This window comes from Ascaphus truei, unplaced genomic scaffold (assembly GCF_040206685.1).
Source record: "Ascaphus truei isolate aAscTru1 unplaced genomic scaffold, aAscTru1.hap1 HAP1_SCAFFOLD_1703, whole genome shotgun sequence".
Taxonomy (NCBI): Eukaryota; Metazoa; Chordata; class Amphibia; order Anura; family Ascaphidae; genus Ascaphus; species Ascaphus truei.
The window spans coordinates 2729-15298 of NW_027454599.1; the positions used below are offsets into that span (position 1 = coordinate 2729).

Sequence of the window (12570 nt, forward strand, 5' to 3'; positions counted from 1 at the left end):
GTTTTTCCATTCTCCCTCTCCCCCCCTTCTGTTTTTGTGCCCAAATTCCTTGGTTTGGCGATTTCTGTGGGGGTCTTTTGGACTTTTAGTGGCTTGCTGGGATAGTAAATGATTTATGTTTAAACTAGTTAGTTTATTATACACATTAAGTTGCACTGATGGTGTCACTTATTTTGGTACACTTCTGGTGAATTGGTGGTTCACAGTGTTTATAATCCTTTATATATATTTTTCCTCTCTTTCCGCCCTTTTCGTTTCCTGTTGATTTGAAATGTATGTATGAATGTATGAATGTGCAGTGGCGTAACTACAATTTTTGTGCCCCCCTGCAAATTTTTTGTAAAGGCCTCCTCCTCTCTAACCCCCACTCATTCTCTCTAAAGGTGCACATACTTTTTAACACATGGATATTGAATAATGAATCATTTGTGCATAAATAAATGTTGAAACAGTATCATGTTTTTGTGTAATTTGTTTGATCAGGTTATCTTGATCTATTATTAGGACTTAGATTAAGATCTAATAACATTTTAGGTTTGAAATATGTGAAAATCCTAAGGGGTTCACAAACCTTTTTGTCGCGTATGTATGTATGTATATGTTAGATAGCGTGTGCTATCACGTTGCATATCCTACATCAGTATAGTGCAGCTATCGCTGGAATATCAGCTGTTCTCATCTGTGCAGTTGACCTGTAATCCTTGTGTCTCATTCCTCTGTCACATGTTGCTCTGTCCTTCAGGGGTCGTCTGAATGTTATGGCCAACGTGATCAGGAAGGAGCTGGAGCAGATTTTCTGTCAATTTGACTCCAAGTTGGAAGCTGCGGATGAAGTAAGTGTCACCTGCTCCCTACTGACACAGTAGTGAGCTACGACCGTGCAGAGGGCAAAGCGTCCCTGACCTGCAGAGATTGCAATCTAATGAGCATCAACATCATGTGAGTCACTGCAGATCGTTGTGCCTGTCCCGTCTATCACAATGTTACGTATGGAACAATGGAGTCTGTCCCTCCCACCACAGGGTGACAATAACTCAGGCAGAAGGGATGTATAGGACATGGAGTCTGCTCTTTCCACTGCAGGGTGGCACAAGACAAAAGGGATTTGTGGGACTTTTTCTGTTTTTCAGGACACCGTGTGTGTTGGTGTAACAGAGAATCCTTTTTTTGTCCCCTGCAGGGCTCTGGGGATGTAAAGTATCACCTGGGAATGTACCACAGACGGATAAACCGAGTGACTGACCGGAACATCACCCTGTCATTGGTGGCCAATCCATCCCATCTAGAAGCTGCTGACCCCGTAGTGCAGGGCAAGACCAAGGCTGAGCAGTTCTACTGTGGGGACACAGAGGGCAAAAAGGTAAGGTGGGGGCACTGCCAGGTCAAGCAGGGGGGAAGGCACCACACTGCCAGTAAACGCCGGGGGGGGTGGGGGGGGCAGCAGCATTTGCATGTGTGAGGGACTGAGCCATCTCTCTATTCTAAAGGTGCGCGCTCTAACTGATACTCTATATCCTTTTACGATGCTCCCCCTCCCCGTGTGCGCAGATACACTGTATCATACGGTGGTCCCCCTCCCAGTGTGCGCAGATACTCCGTGTCATTATACGGTTTCCCCCTCCCGTGTGTTTTCAGATGATACTCTCTTTCATTATACAGTGCGTCCCTATCCTATTCGCAGGTCATGTCCATCCTTTTGCACGGAGACGCTGCCTTCGCTGGCCAGGGCATCGTGTATGAGACCTTCCACCTGAGCGACCTCCCGTCTCACACTACGCACGGCACTGTACACGTCGTGGTAAACAACCAGGTACTGAACTTAATATTATTGTTAATTTTCATTATATATTAATGATTATTCATCTTACCCTTCATATACTTTCAGATCATTAATATCCTATATTTTTATAGTTGCTTTGATATCAATAATATATATACATACATATATACACACACACACACACACACACACACACACACACACACTGATTTCAGTATACTCTCTCACTTCAGATCGGCTTCACCACTGACCCCCGCATGGCTCGCTCCTCCCCCTACCCCACGGACGTGGCGAGGGTCGTTAACGCCCCTATCTTCCACGTCAACGCAGACGACCCCGAGGCCGTGATGTACGTGTGCAACGTGGCAGCGGAGTGGAGGAGCACGTTCCACAAGGATGTGGTGGTGGATTTGGTATGTTGTCATGAATTAACCCCGCCTCTGCTGTCACTTTGTCATCAAAGAGACTGTCGCGTCTCAGAATGGATAGTGGCCTGTTTTAATAAGCTGATTTTGACACCTTTTGGGGTTTTTACAATCTTTAGCGAATGTGTAATGTGAAAAGTAATTATGAAGCCATTATTAGTCAAACTGATGAGCATAAGTAACTGATATGCTGGCATTTAGGGCCCCCCGGAGAAAAGCAAAACACATTCCTTTAGGGGAGATTAAATCTTCGGAGCCGACTACACCTTCTCCAGGTAGGGGTTGGGCAGCAGGAAGAAAATCTCCCCCCCCCCCCCCCCCCCATATAAAGAAATATAATGTGATATTTGTTGGGATAATGGTCTATTCAATGATAAAAGGCATTTATGGTTTTATTACTTAAATAAAATCACGACAAACGTTACAAAATAATTAGTTGGGAAATTATTTAGACACGGGTACAATGAAGAGATTGCACCTGAGCTGCCATTTGTATTGAATACCTGGGGGGAGACGGGAGGAATAAATTGCACAGAACATGTGTCCCAGGCGGGGATTGAAACCACAGACTGGTGCACCACGACTCCATACCGCTTTTAATGAATTACAAGGTGTCTCTCTCTGTCTGTGCCTCTCTCTGTCTGTGCCTCTCTCTGTCTGTGCCTCTCTCTGTCTGTGCCTCTCTCTGTCTGTGCCTCTCTCTGTCTGTGCCTCTCTCTGTCTGTGCCTCTCTCTGTCTGTGCCTCTCTCTGTCTGTGCCTCTCTCTGTCTGTGCCTCTCTCTGTCTGTGCCTCTCTCTGTCTGTGCCTCTCTCTGTCTGTGCCTCTCCGTCTGTGTTCTCTCCGTCTGTGCCACTCTCCGTCTGTGCCTCTCTCCGTCTGTGCCAATCTCTGTCCGTCTGTCTGTGTCTCTCTCTCTCTCTGTCTGTCTGTGTCTCTCTCTCTCTCTGTCTGTCTGTGTCTCTCTCTCTCTGTCTGTCTGTCTGGGTCTCTCTCTCTCTCTCTCTCTCTGTCTGTCTGTGTCTCTCTCTCTCTGTCTGTCTGTGTCTCTCTCTGTCTGGGTCTCTCTCTGTCTGTGTCTCTCTCTGTCTGTCTGTCTGTCTGTGTCTCTCTCTCTCTCTGTCTGTCTGTGTCTCTGTCTGTCTGTCTGTCTCTCTCTGTCTGTCTGTGTCTCTCTGTCTGTCTGTGTCTCTCTCTCTCTCTGTCTGTCTGTGTCTCTCTCTCTCTCTCTGTCTGTCTGTGTCTCTCTCTCTCTCTCTGTCTGTCTGTGTCTCTCTCTCTCTCTCTGTCTGTCTGTGTCTCTCTCTCTCTCTGTCTGTCTGTGTCTCTCTCTCTCTGTCTGTCTGTGTCTCTCTCTCTCTCTGTCTGTCTGTGTCTCTCTCTCTCTCTGTCTGTCTGTGTCTCTCTCTCTCTCTCTCTGTCTGTCTGTGTCTCTCTCTCTCTGTCTGTGTCTGTCTGTGTGTTCATATCCCGGCTGCCTCTCTCATACCCGTCCTCTCCTCTCTCCGTCCGCAGGTGTGTTACCGCAGGAACGGTCACAACGAGATGGACGAACCCATGTTCACGCAGCCGCTGATGTACAAGCAGATACGCAAGCAGAAGCCTGTGCTACAGAAATATGCAGAGATCCTCATATCCCAGGGAGTGGTCAACCAGCTGGAATATGAGGTAAGCAGGGCCACCATACCCCTGTTACCTGGGATGGGAGATGGGGTGACATTTATATCATTCCCATGAATATGGAAACACCCCTCGGACAAGTGAGGTTGTCTCTGCGCTCCCAGATATGTAGCTGGTGCCCATTTCTTCTATCCCTGGTTGCTGGTTATTTCGGGGACCTGTACACGACCCAAAAAAGTAAAGCTTTGTACAGATACAATATGGTGATGATGGGTGACTGGGGGGAAGGGGATGCTGTTCCGCGACAAGAGACTGAATAGTGGGTTAGAGCAGGGGCTCGCAAACTTTTTTTGCAGCTACCGCCCCCCCCCTCCCCCCCGCCTTACCTTCTCCATTGGCCGCCCCCCTCCTTACCTCAGGGTCGTGTGACGTCACGTGACCCGTGGCGTCATTTTACACCACTTTACCTTAGCATGCCATGGTCATGCGGCAGAATCCCGGTAAGTAGAGGTTGCAGAGGCCTCGCGCTGTCCCCCGGCATTTCATTTAAATGCTTGGGGGGAGAGCGCGGGACCTCTGCAATCGCCGCGCCCCCCTGTTTGCGCAACGATGGTTTAGAGGGGGGTGATGTAGGGATTATAGGATAAAAAGTATGATGTGGAGGTTATAGGGTAAGTGGGATTTGATGGGGTTATAGAGTTAGCGGGGGATTATGTGGGGGTTTGTAACGTGTAGCTCACCAAAAACGAGGCAGGGAGTTAAGTAACGCTGACCCACAGCCACGCGGGCGCGCCTAGAATGTAGCGTAGTCGTTCAGGCCAGGTCAGGATTACGGATAGTAGAATAGTAATGGTACTTGCCAGGTTCAGTAGTGGAGAGTTGCGGATCGTCGGTGTGCGTAGTCAGGTTCAGGATTGGAGATAGTCGGATCGTAGGAGTACTTAGCCAAGGTCAGGACTGGAGCCAGGAGAGTAGTCAGACAAGCCGGATCAGGAGTAGAGCGAAGCGGAGTCCAAGGTACTAGCAGGGTCAGGTAACGAGAGGTTAAACAGCAAGCAAGGTAAGGCAAGGTTCAGGAACTAGATGTGGCAAGGCACGGCTTCCCAACAACTATGCTCAGCGATGACTGACTGCAGACTGAAGGTATAAATAGGAGGAGCCTCCAATAGCCAGCCAGGGAGGAACCAGGAAGTGGAAGAGAATTGGCTGCTGGTGCACACAGGTGTGCCCTAGGAAACAGCCTAATCAGGGTTGAGTGTAGAAGTGCTTGCACGCCGTCCCGCGCGTGTCACGGAGGCCCTGGGGCGGAGTCTGGGTAGGGAATGACTCCTGGGAGCAGAGGATGCGGGACCCGTCGCACGCCGACCCGCGCACGTAACGGAGGTCGAGGGGTGCGGCTTGACTCGCGCGTCAGCAGGGAGGCTGGAGGAGCGTCCACGACGGGTGACGGGGCGGGATCAGGGTCTGTGGCAGCAGGAACAGGCAGCGCAGGATCCGTACGCGCGTCACAGGACTAGGAGATTGCGTAACTTGAGTGTCTGCTGCAGAAGGGCCTGAGAGGTGAGGAGACGGTCTTTGCACGCCAGGATGGCGAATCCTCACAGGGTTATAGTGTAAGCAGGGGATGATGAGGGTTATAGGATAAAGGGGAAGATGTGGGGGTTATAGGGTAAATGGAATTATGTGGGGGCTATAGGGTAAAAAGTGGCGGATGATGTGGTTATAGGGTGAAAGGGAGATGTGGGGGTTATAGGGTAATTGGGATGATGTGGGGGTTACAGGGTAAGAGGGGGATGAGGTAGGGGGAATATAAGGCAGAGTTTATAAGGGATTGGCACACTGACGCAGCCTCTCTGTCCACAGGAGGAGATTGCTAAATACGACAAGATCTGCGAGGAGGCTCTGACCCGCTCCAAAGACGAGAAAATCCTACACATCAAGCACTGGCTGGACTCCCCCTGGCCTGGTAGGTGTCTGACATTTCCCCCCCCCCCTGCCGTCCTCAGCTCCTCTAACCACTTGTCCGTCCCCCCATCTCATCTAACCACCCGTCCATCCCCCCATCTCTTCTAACCACCCGTTTCTCCCCCCCCCCCGTCTCCTCTAACCACCCGTCCACCCGTCCCCTCCTCCTCCTAGCCACCCGTCCCCTCCTCTTCCTAGCCACCCGTCCCCTCCTCTTCCTAGCCACCCGTCCCCTCCTCTTCCTAGCCACCCGTCCCCTCCTCTTCCTAGCCACCCGTCCCCTCCTCTTCCTAGCCACCTGTCCCCTCCTCCTCCTAGCCACCCGTCCCCTCCTCCTCCTAGCCACCCGTCCCCTCCTCCTCCTAGCCACCCGTCCCCTCCTCCTCCTAGCCACCCGTCCCCATCTCTTCCTAGCCACCCGTCCCCTCCTCTTCCTAGCCACCCGTCCCCTCCTCTTCCTAGCCACCCGTCCCCTCCTCCTCTTCCTAGCCACCCGCCCCCCACCTCCTAACCACCCGTCTCCCCCCTCCCTCCTCCTCCTCCTCCTAACCACCCGTAACTCCTCCTTAAAGGGGAATGCTCTGGATTTTATACACAGGGGAGCAATCTACTCTTCTACAAAAAAAATAATATATATATATATATATTTATTAATTAACTCCCCACCCCCTCCTAACATGCGCTGCTTTCCCTGTAACATTACACAACAGACTTTGAGCATAGAACATGTAAATGAACACAGAAAAATAAAAACGACAGCGCACAACTCCTAGTGTATTAAATAATATAATGTTCTGTTATGAAGCAGGCAAGTATTGCACGTACATCAAATTAAAAATTATTCAGGCATTACATGTCAGATACATGTAGGCACATAAGGTGCACGACTGGACCTCCGTATCAGATGGCATCCGCTGTGATCTGCTCCCGGATTGATGGAGAAGGATATCCCCCAATCTTGTGATGTCAGTGGCTGCCGCCTGAGACTTATGCAGTACTTTCGGCATGTACCGCCGTCAATGTTGGGGGGTCTCCCGATATAGCTATATGCTAGTTCCACAGAGCGCCAAACTATCACGACACACAAAGTGACGGAGACCAGCGGATACTAACTGCATGGATCCAGGACTCGGGTGAACACGACGGGGATTTCCTTTTCCATCAATCCGGGAGCAGACCACAGCGGGTCGTACGCCTTATGTGGTAGCATGTACCTGACATGTAATGTCTGAATAATTAAGTTTGATGTACGTGCAATACTTACCTGCTTCATAACAGCACATTATATTATTGAATACACTATGACAGTGGTTCCCAAACTTTTTCGGTTCAAGGCTCCCCAAAGCAATAAAAAAATTTTCAAGGCTCCCCAAGGCGATCAGGATTTTTCCGAAGCGCCCAAAGTAAAAACAAAGGTGTATATACATACCTAACAGTTGCAGTGCGCAGTTGGTGTCTCTCTCAGACACTAACACACTCTCAATCTCTCTCTCTCTGACCTCTCTCTCTCAGACCTCACTCTCTCTCTCTCAGACCTCACTCTCTCTCTCTCAGACCTCACTCTCTCTCTCTCAGACCTCACTCTCTCTCTCTCAGACCTCACTCTCTCTCTCTCAGACCTCTCTCTCTCTCAGACCTCACTCTCTCTCTCAGACCTCACTCTCTCAGACCTCACTCTCTCAGACCTCACTCTCTCTCAGACCTCACTCTCTCTCTCTTAGACCTCTCTCTCTCTGTCTCTCTCTCTCAGACCTCTCTCTCTCTCTAACCTCTCTCTCTCTCAGACCTCTCTCTCAGACCTCTCTCTCTCTCTCAGACCTCTCTCTCAGACCTCTCTCTCTCTCAGACCTCACTCTCTCTCTCTTAGACCTCTCTCTCTCTCTCTCTCTCTCTCTCTCTCTCTCTCTCAGACCTCTCTCTCTCAGACCTCTCTCTCTCTCTCTCTCTCTCTCAGACCTCTCTCTCTCTCTCTCTCAGACCTCTCTCTGTCTCTCTCTCTCAGACCTCTCTCTGTCTCTCTCTCTAACCTCTCTCTCTCTCTCTCTCAGACCTCTCTCTCTCTCAGACCTCACTCTCTCTCAGACCTCTCTCTCTCTCTCTCTTTCTCTCTCTCTCACAGACCTCACTCTCAGACCTCTCTCTCTCAGACCTCACTCTCTCTCTCAGACCTCACTCTCTCTCTCTCAGACCTCACTCTCTCTCTCTCAGACCTCACTCTCTCTCAGACCTCACTCTCTCTCTCAGACCTCACTCTCTCTCTCAGACCTCACTCTCTCTCTCTCTCTCTCTCTCTCTCTCTCTCTCTCTCTCAGACCTCACTCCCTCTCTCTCAGACCTCTCTCTCTCTGACCTCTCTCTCTCTCTACCTCTCTCTCAGACCTCTCTCTCTCTCTCAGACCTCTCTCTCTCTCAGACCTCTCTCTCTCTCAGACCTCTCTCTCTCTCAGACCTCTCTCTCTCTCAGACCTCTCTCTGACCTCTCTCTCTCTCTCTCAGACCTCTCTCTCAGACCTCACTCTCTCTCTCAGACCTCTCTCTCTCTCTCTCTCTCTCTCTCAGACCTCACTCTCTCTCTCTCTCTCTCTCTCAGACCTCACTCTCAGACCTCACTCTCTCTCTCTCAGACCTCACTCTCTCTCTCAGACCTCACTCTCTCTCTCAGACCTCACTCTCTCTCTCAGACCTCACTCTCTCTCTCAGACCTCACTCTCTCTCTCAGACCTCACTCTCTCTCTCTCTCTCTCTCTCTCTCTCTCTCTCAGACCTCTCTCTCTCTCTCAGACCTCTCTTTCAGACCTCTCTCTCTCAGACCTGTCTCTCTCTCTCAGACCTCTCTCTCTCTCTTTCTGACCTCACTCTCTCTCTCTCTCTCTCTCTCTCTCTGACCTCACACTCTCTCTCTCTCTCTCTCTCTCTCTCTCTCTCTCTCTCTCTCTCTCTCTCTCTGACCTCACTCTCTCTGACCTCACTCTCTGTCAGACACAGACAGACGGACACTCTCTCTCACAGACAGACGGACACTCTCTCTCACAGACACCCACTGCAGCCCGTTTTTCACAAGCAGCCCGTTTTTCACACACACCCACCCACCTGCAGCCCGTTTTTCACAAAGCAGCCCGTTTTTCACAAGCAGCCCGTTTTTCACAGGCCCGTTTTTCACAACCAGCAGCCCGTTTTTCACAACCAGCAGCCCGTTTTTCACAACCAGCAGCCCGTTTTTCACAACCAGCAGCCCGTTTTTCACAACCAGCAGCCCGTTTTTCACAACCAGCAGCCCGTTTTTCACAACCAGCAGCCCGTTTTTCACAACCAGCAGCCCGTTTTTCACAACCAGCAGCCCGTTTTTCACAACCAGCAGCCCGTTTTTCACAAAAGCAGCCTGTTTTTCACAGCAGCCCGTTTTTCACACCCACCCACCCGCAGCCCGTTTTTCACACCCACCCACCCGCAGCCCGTTTTTCACGCACACCCACCCACCCGCAGCCCGTTTTTCACACCCACCCACCCGCAGCCCGTTTTTCACAAAGCAGCCCGTTTTTCACAACCACCCACCCGCAGCCCGTTTTTCACAACCAGCAGCCCGTTTTTCACAACCAGCAGCCCGTTTTTCACAACCAGCAGCCCGTTTTTCACAACCAGCAGCCCGTTTTTCACAACCAGCAGCCCGTTTTTCACAACCAGCAGCCCGTTTTTCACAACCAGCAGCCCGTTTTTCACAACCAGCAGCCTGTTTTTCACAAAAGCCCGTTTTTCACAGCAGCCCGTTTTTCACAAAGCAGCCCGTTTTTCACAAAGCAGCCCGTTTTTCACAAAGCAGCCCGTTTTTCACAACCACCCACCCACCCGCAGCCCGTTTTTCACAACCAGCATCCCGTTTTTCACAACCAGCATCCCGTTTTTCACAACCAGCATCCCGTTTTTCACAACCAGCATCCCGTTTTTCACAACCAGCAGCCCCTTTTTCACAACCAGCAGCCCGTTTTTCACAACCAGCAGCCCGTTTTTCACAACCAGCAGCCCGTTTTTCACAACCAGCAGCCCGTTTTTCACAAAAGCCCGTTTTTCACAAAAGCAGCCTGTTTTTCACAGCAGCCCGTTTTTCACGCCCACCCACCCACCCGCAGCCCGTTTTTCACGCCCACCCACCCACCCGCAGCCCGTTTTTCACGCCCACCCACCCACCCGCAGCCCGTTTTTCACGCCCACCCACCCACCCGCAGCCCGTTTTTCACAACCAGCAGCCCGTTTTTCACAACCAGCAGCCCGTTTTTCACAACCAGCAGCCCGTTTTTCACAACCAGCAGCCCGTTTTTCACAACCAGCAGCCCGTTTTTCACAACCAGCAGCCCGTTTTTCACAACCAGCAGCCCGTTTTTCACAACCAGCAGCCCGTTTTTCACAACCAGCAGCCCGTTTTTCACAACCAGCAGCCCGTTTTTCACAAAAGCAGCCTGTTTTTCACAGCAGCCCGTTTTTCACACCCACCCACCCGCAGCCCGTTTTTCACACCCACCCACCCGCAGCCCGTTTTTCACGCACACCCACCCACCCGCAGCCCGTTTTTCACACCCACCCACCCGCAGCCCGTTTTTCACAAAGCAGCCCGTTTTTCACAACCACCCACCCGCAGCCCGTTTTTCACAACCAGCAGCCCGTTTTTCACAACCAGCAGCCCGTTTTTCACAACCAGCAGCCCGTTTTTCACAACCAGCAGCCCGTTTTTCACAACCAGCAGCCCGTTTTTCACAACCAGCAGCCCGTTTTTCACAACCAGCAGCCTGTTTTTCACAAAAGCCCGTTTTTCACAGCAGCCCGTTTTTCACAAAGCAGCCCGTTTTTCACAAAGCAGCCCGTTTTTCACAAAGCAGCCCGTTTTTCACAACCACCCACCCACCCGCAGCCCGTTTTTCACAACCAGCATCCCGTTTTTCACAACCAGCATCCCGTTTTTCACAACCAGCATCCCGTTTTTCACAACCAGCATCCCGTTTTTCACAACCAGCAGCCCCTTTTTCACAACCAGCAGCCCGTTTTTCACAACCAGCAGCCCGTTTTTCACAACCAGCAGCCCGTTTTTCACAACCAGCAGCCCGTTTTTCACAAAAGCCCGTTTTTCACAAAAGCAGCCTGTTTTTCACAGCAGCCCGTTTTTCACGCCCACCCACCCACCCGCAGCCCGTTTTTCACGCCCACCCACCCACCCGCAGCCCGTTTTTCACGCCCACCCACCCACCCGCAGCCCGTTTTTCACGCCCACCCACCCACCCGCAGCCCGTTTTTCACAAGCAGCCCGTTTTTCACGCCCACCCACACACAGCCTGTTTTTCACAAAGCAGCCCGTTTTTCACACCCACCCGCAGCCCGTTTTTCACAACAGCAGCCCGTTTTTCACAGCAGCCCGTTTTTCACAACCAGCAGCCCGTTTTTCACAACCAGCAGCCCGTTTTTCACACACACCCACCCACCCGCAGGCCGTTTTTCACAACCAGCAGCACGTTTTTCACACCCACCCACCCGCAGCCCGTTTTTCACAGCCAATACCCACCCACCCACTCACCCACCCACCCGCAGCCCGTTTTTCACAAAGCAGCCCGGTGCTCCTGGTTCAGGAATCTCTGGGTGGTATTCCAAGTCAAATAGGAAGGAAGAGCCTGGGCACTACGGATTTCTGCTTGTGAAATTTTTTTATTTAGCCAGTGTGATGATGTTTTGGCCCTTTGGGCCTTTCTCAAATGCTAATGGCATGATAAAAACCAACATTAAACAGTGTCTTATATACACCCCCCCCCCCCCCCCCACATGTGTCCCCGATTTGTCTGATTGTCCTCCATTAAAATATAGGCAACAGGCTTTTCTTCCTCTGGATCTTGCGACATCTGTGACGTCATCACGGTGCGTCTTCCAGCCTTCAGGTGCTGTGATGCGTGTGACGTCATCGCGTTCGATATCCAACGATCTTGTTCCCACGATCATCTTTAATCATCACCACAGGAGGCATATAAAGATGATCGTGGGAACAAGAAAGCAATACACACATTGCCGCACATTATACATGGATGAAAGCACTAAAGGAGTGATTTTGGAGAAAGGGGAGGTCCCTGCCGTCAAGAACACATCACGGAGCATAACAGAGATCATTGGCTCCGCCCCACGTCTTGAGGGACTGAAGAAACCATGGACGTCAGAGGAAGGGCAAGATGGAACGTCCAGGAGGCGTACCTACGTTGGATATCGAACGCGATGACGTCACACGCATCAGCACCTGAAGGCTGGAAGACGCACCGTGATGACGTCACAGATGTCGCAAGATCCAGAGGAAGAAAAGCCTGTTGCCTATATTTTAATGGAGGACAATCGGGGACACATGCGGGGGGGGGGGTGTATATAAGACACTGTTTAATGTTGGCTATATAAATAAAGACACACATTTTATTGAAGTTTACATTTGTATCCGGTTATTTAACTTCACTAGTGTTAATTTGGACACTATTATTTGATACATTGTTGTCATTCACTTTTTTTGTTAATCTTATCACATTATTGATATAGTTTAATATTTAACTATCAGTTGAAAATTATCAATTCACTTTGAATATTGAATTAGAATTTTTTTTCACAATCTTGTGTGCGTTTTGTTCTTTTAAAATGAACACATTTTAGCTTCCACAATTGCTTTCGAGCAGCAGTCGCCCGGAGCTGCGTTCACTGCATGTACAGCCAAGTCTGCACCAATGAAGAACAGAGCTGGCAACCACTCTTTAAGACATCTATGCTGTCTGCA

At 50.6% G+C, this 12570-nt stretch overlaps 1 protein-coding gene across 1 annotated transcript in view; it reads left to right on the forward strand.

Annotated features, from left to right (window-relative positions):
- Nucleotides 1–687: 687 nt before the first annotated feature.
- LOC142476756 (2-oxoglutarate dehydrogenase complex component E1-like) overlaps nt 688–12570 on the forward strand; it is a 32061-nt gene continuing 20178 nt past the window's right edge. The window contains exons 1-6 of the mRNA XM_075581923.1: nt 688–833; nt 1181–1360; nt 1682–1810; nt 2014–2193; nt 3720–3872; nt 5688–5790. Coding sequence (XP_075438038.1) covers nt 759–833; nt 1181–1360; nt 1682–1810; nt 2014–2193; nt 3720–3872; nt 5688–5790 — 820 coding nt within the window. The 5' untranslated portion in view covers nt 688–758. The remainder of the gene's footprint in view (nt 834–1180; nt 1361–1681; nt 1811–2013; nt 2194–3719; nt 3873–5687; nt 5791–12570) is intronic.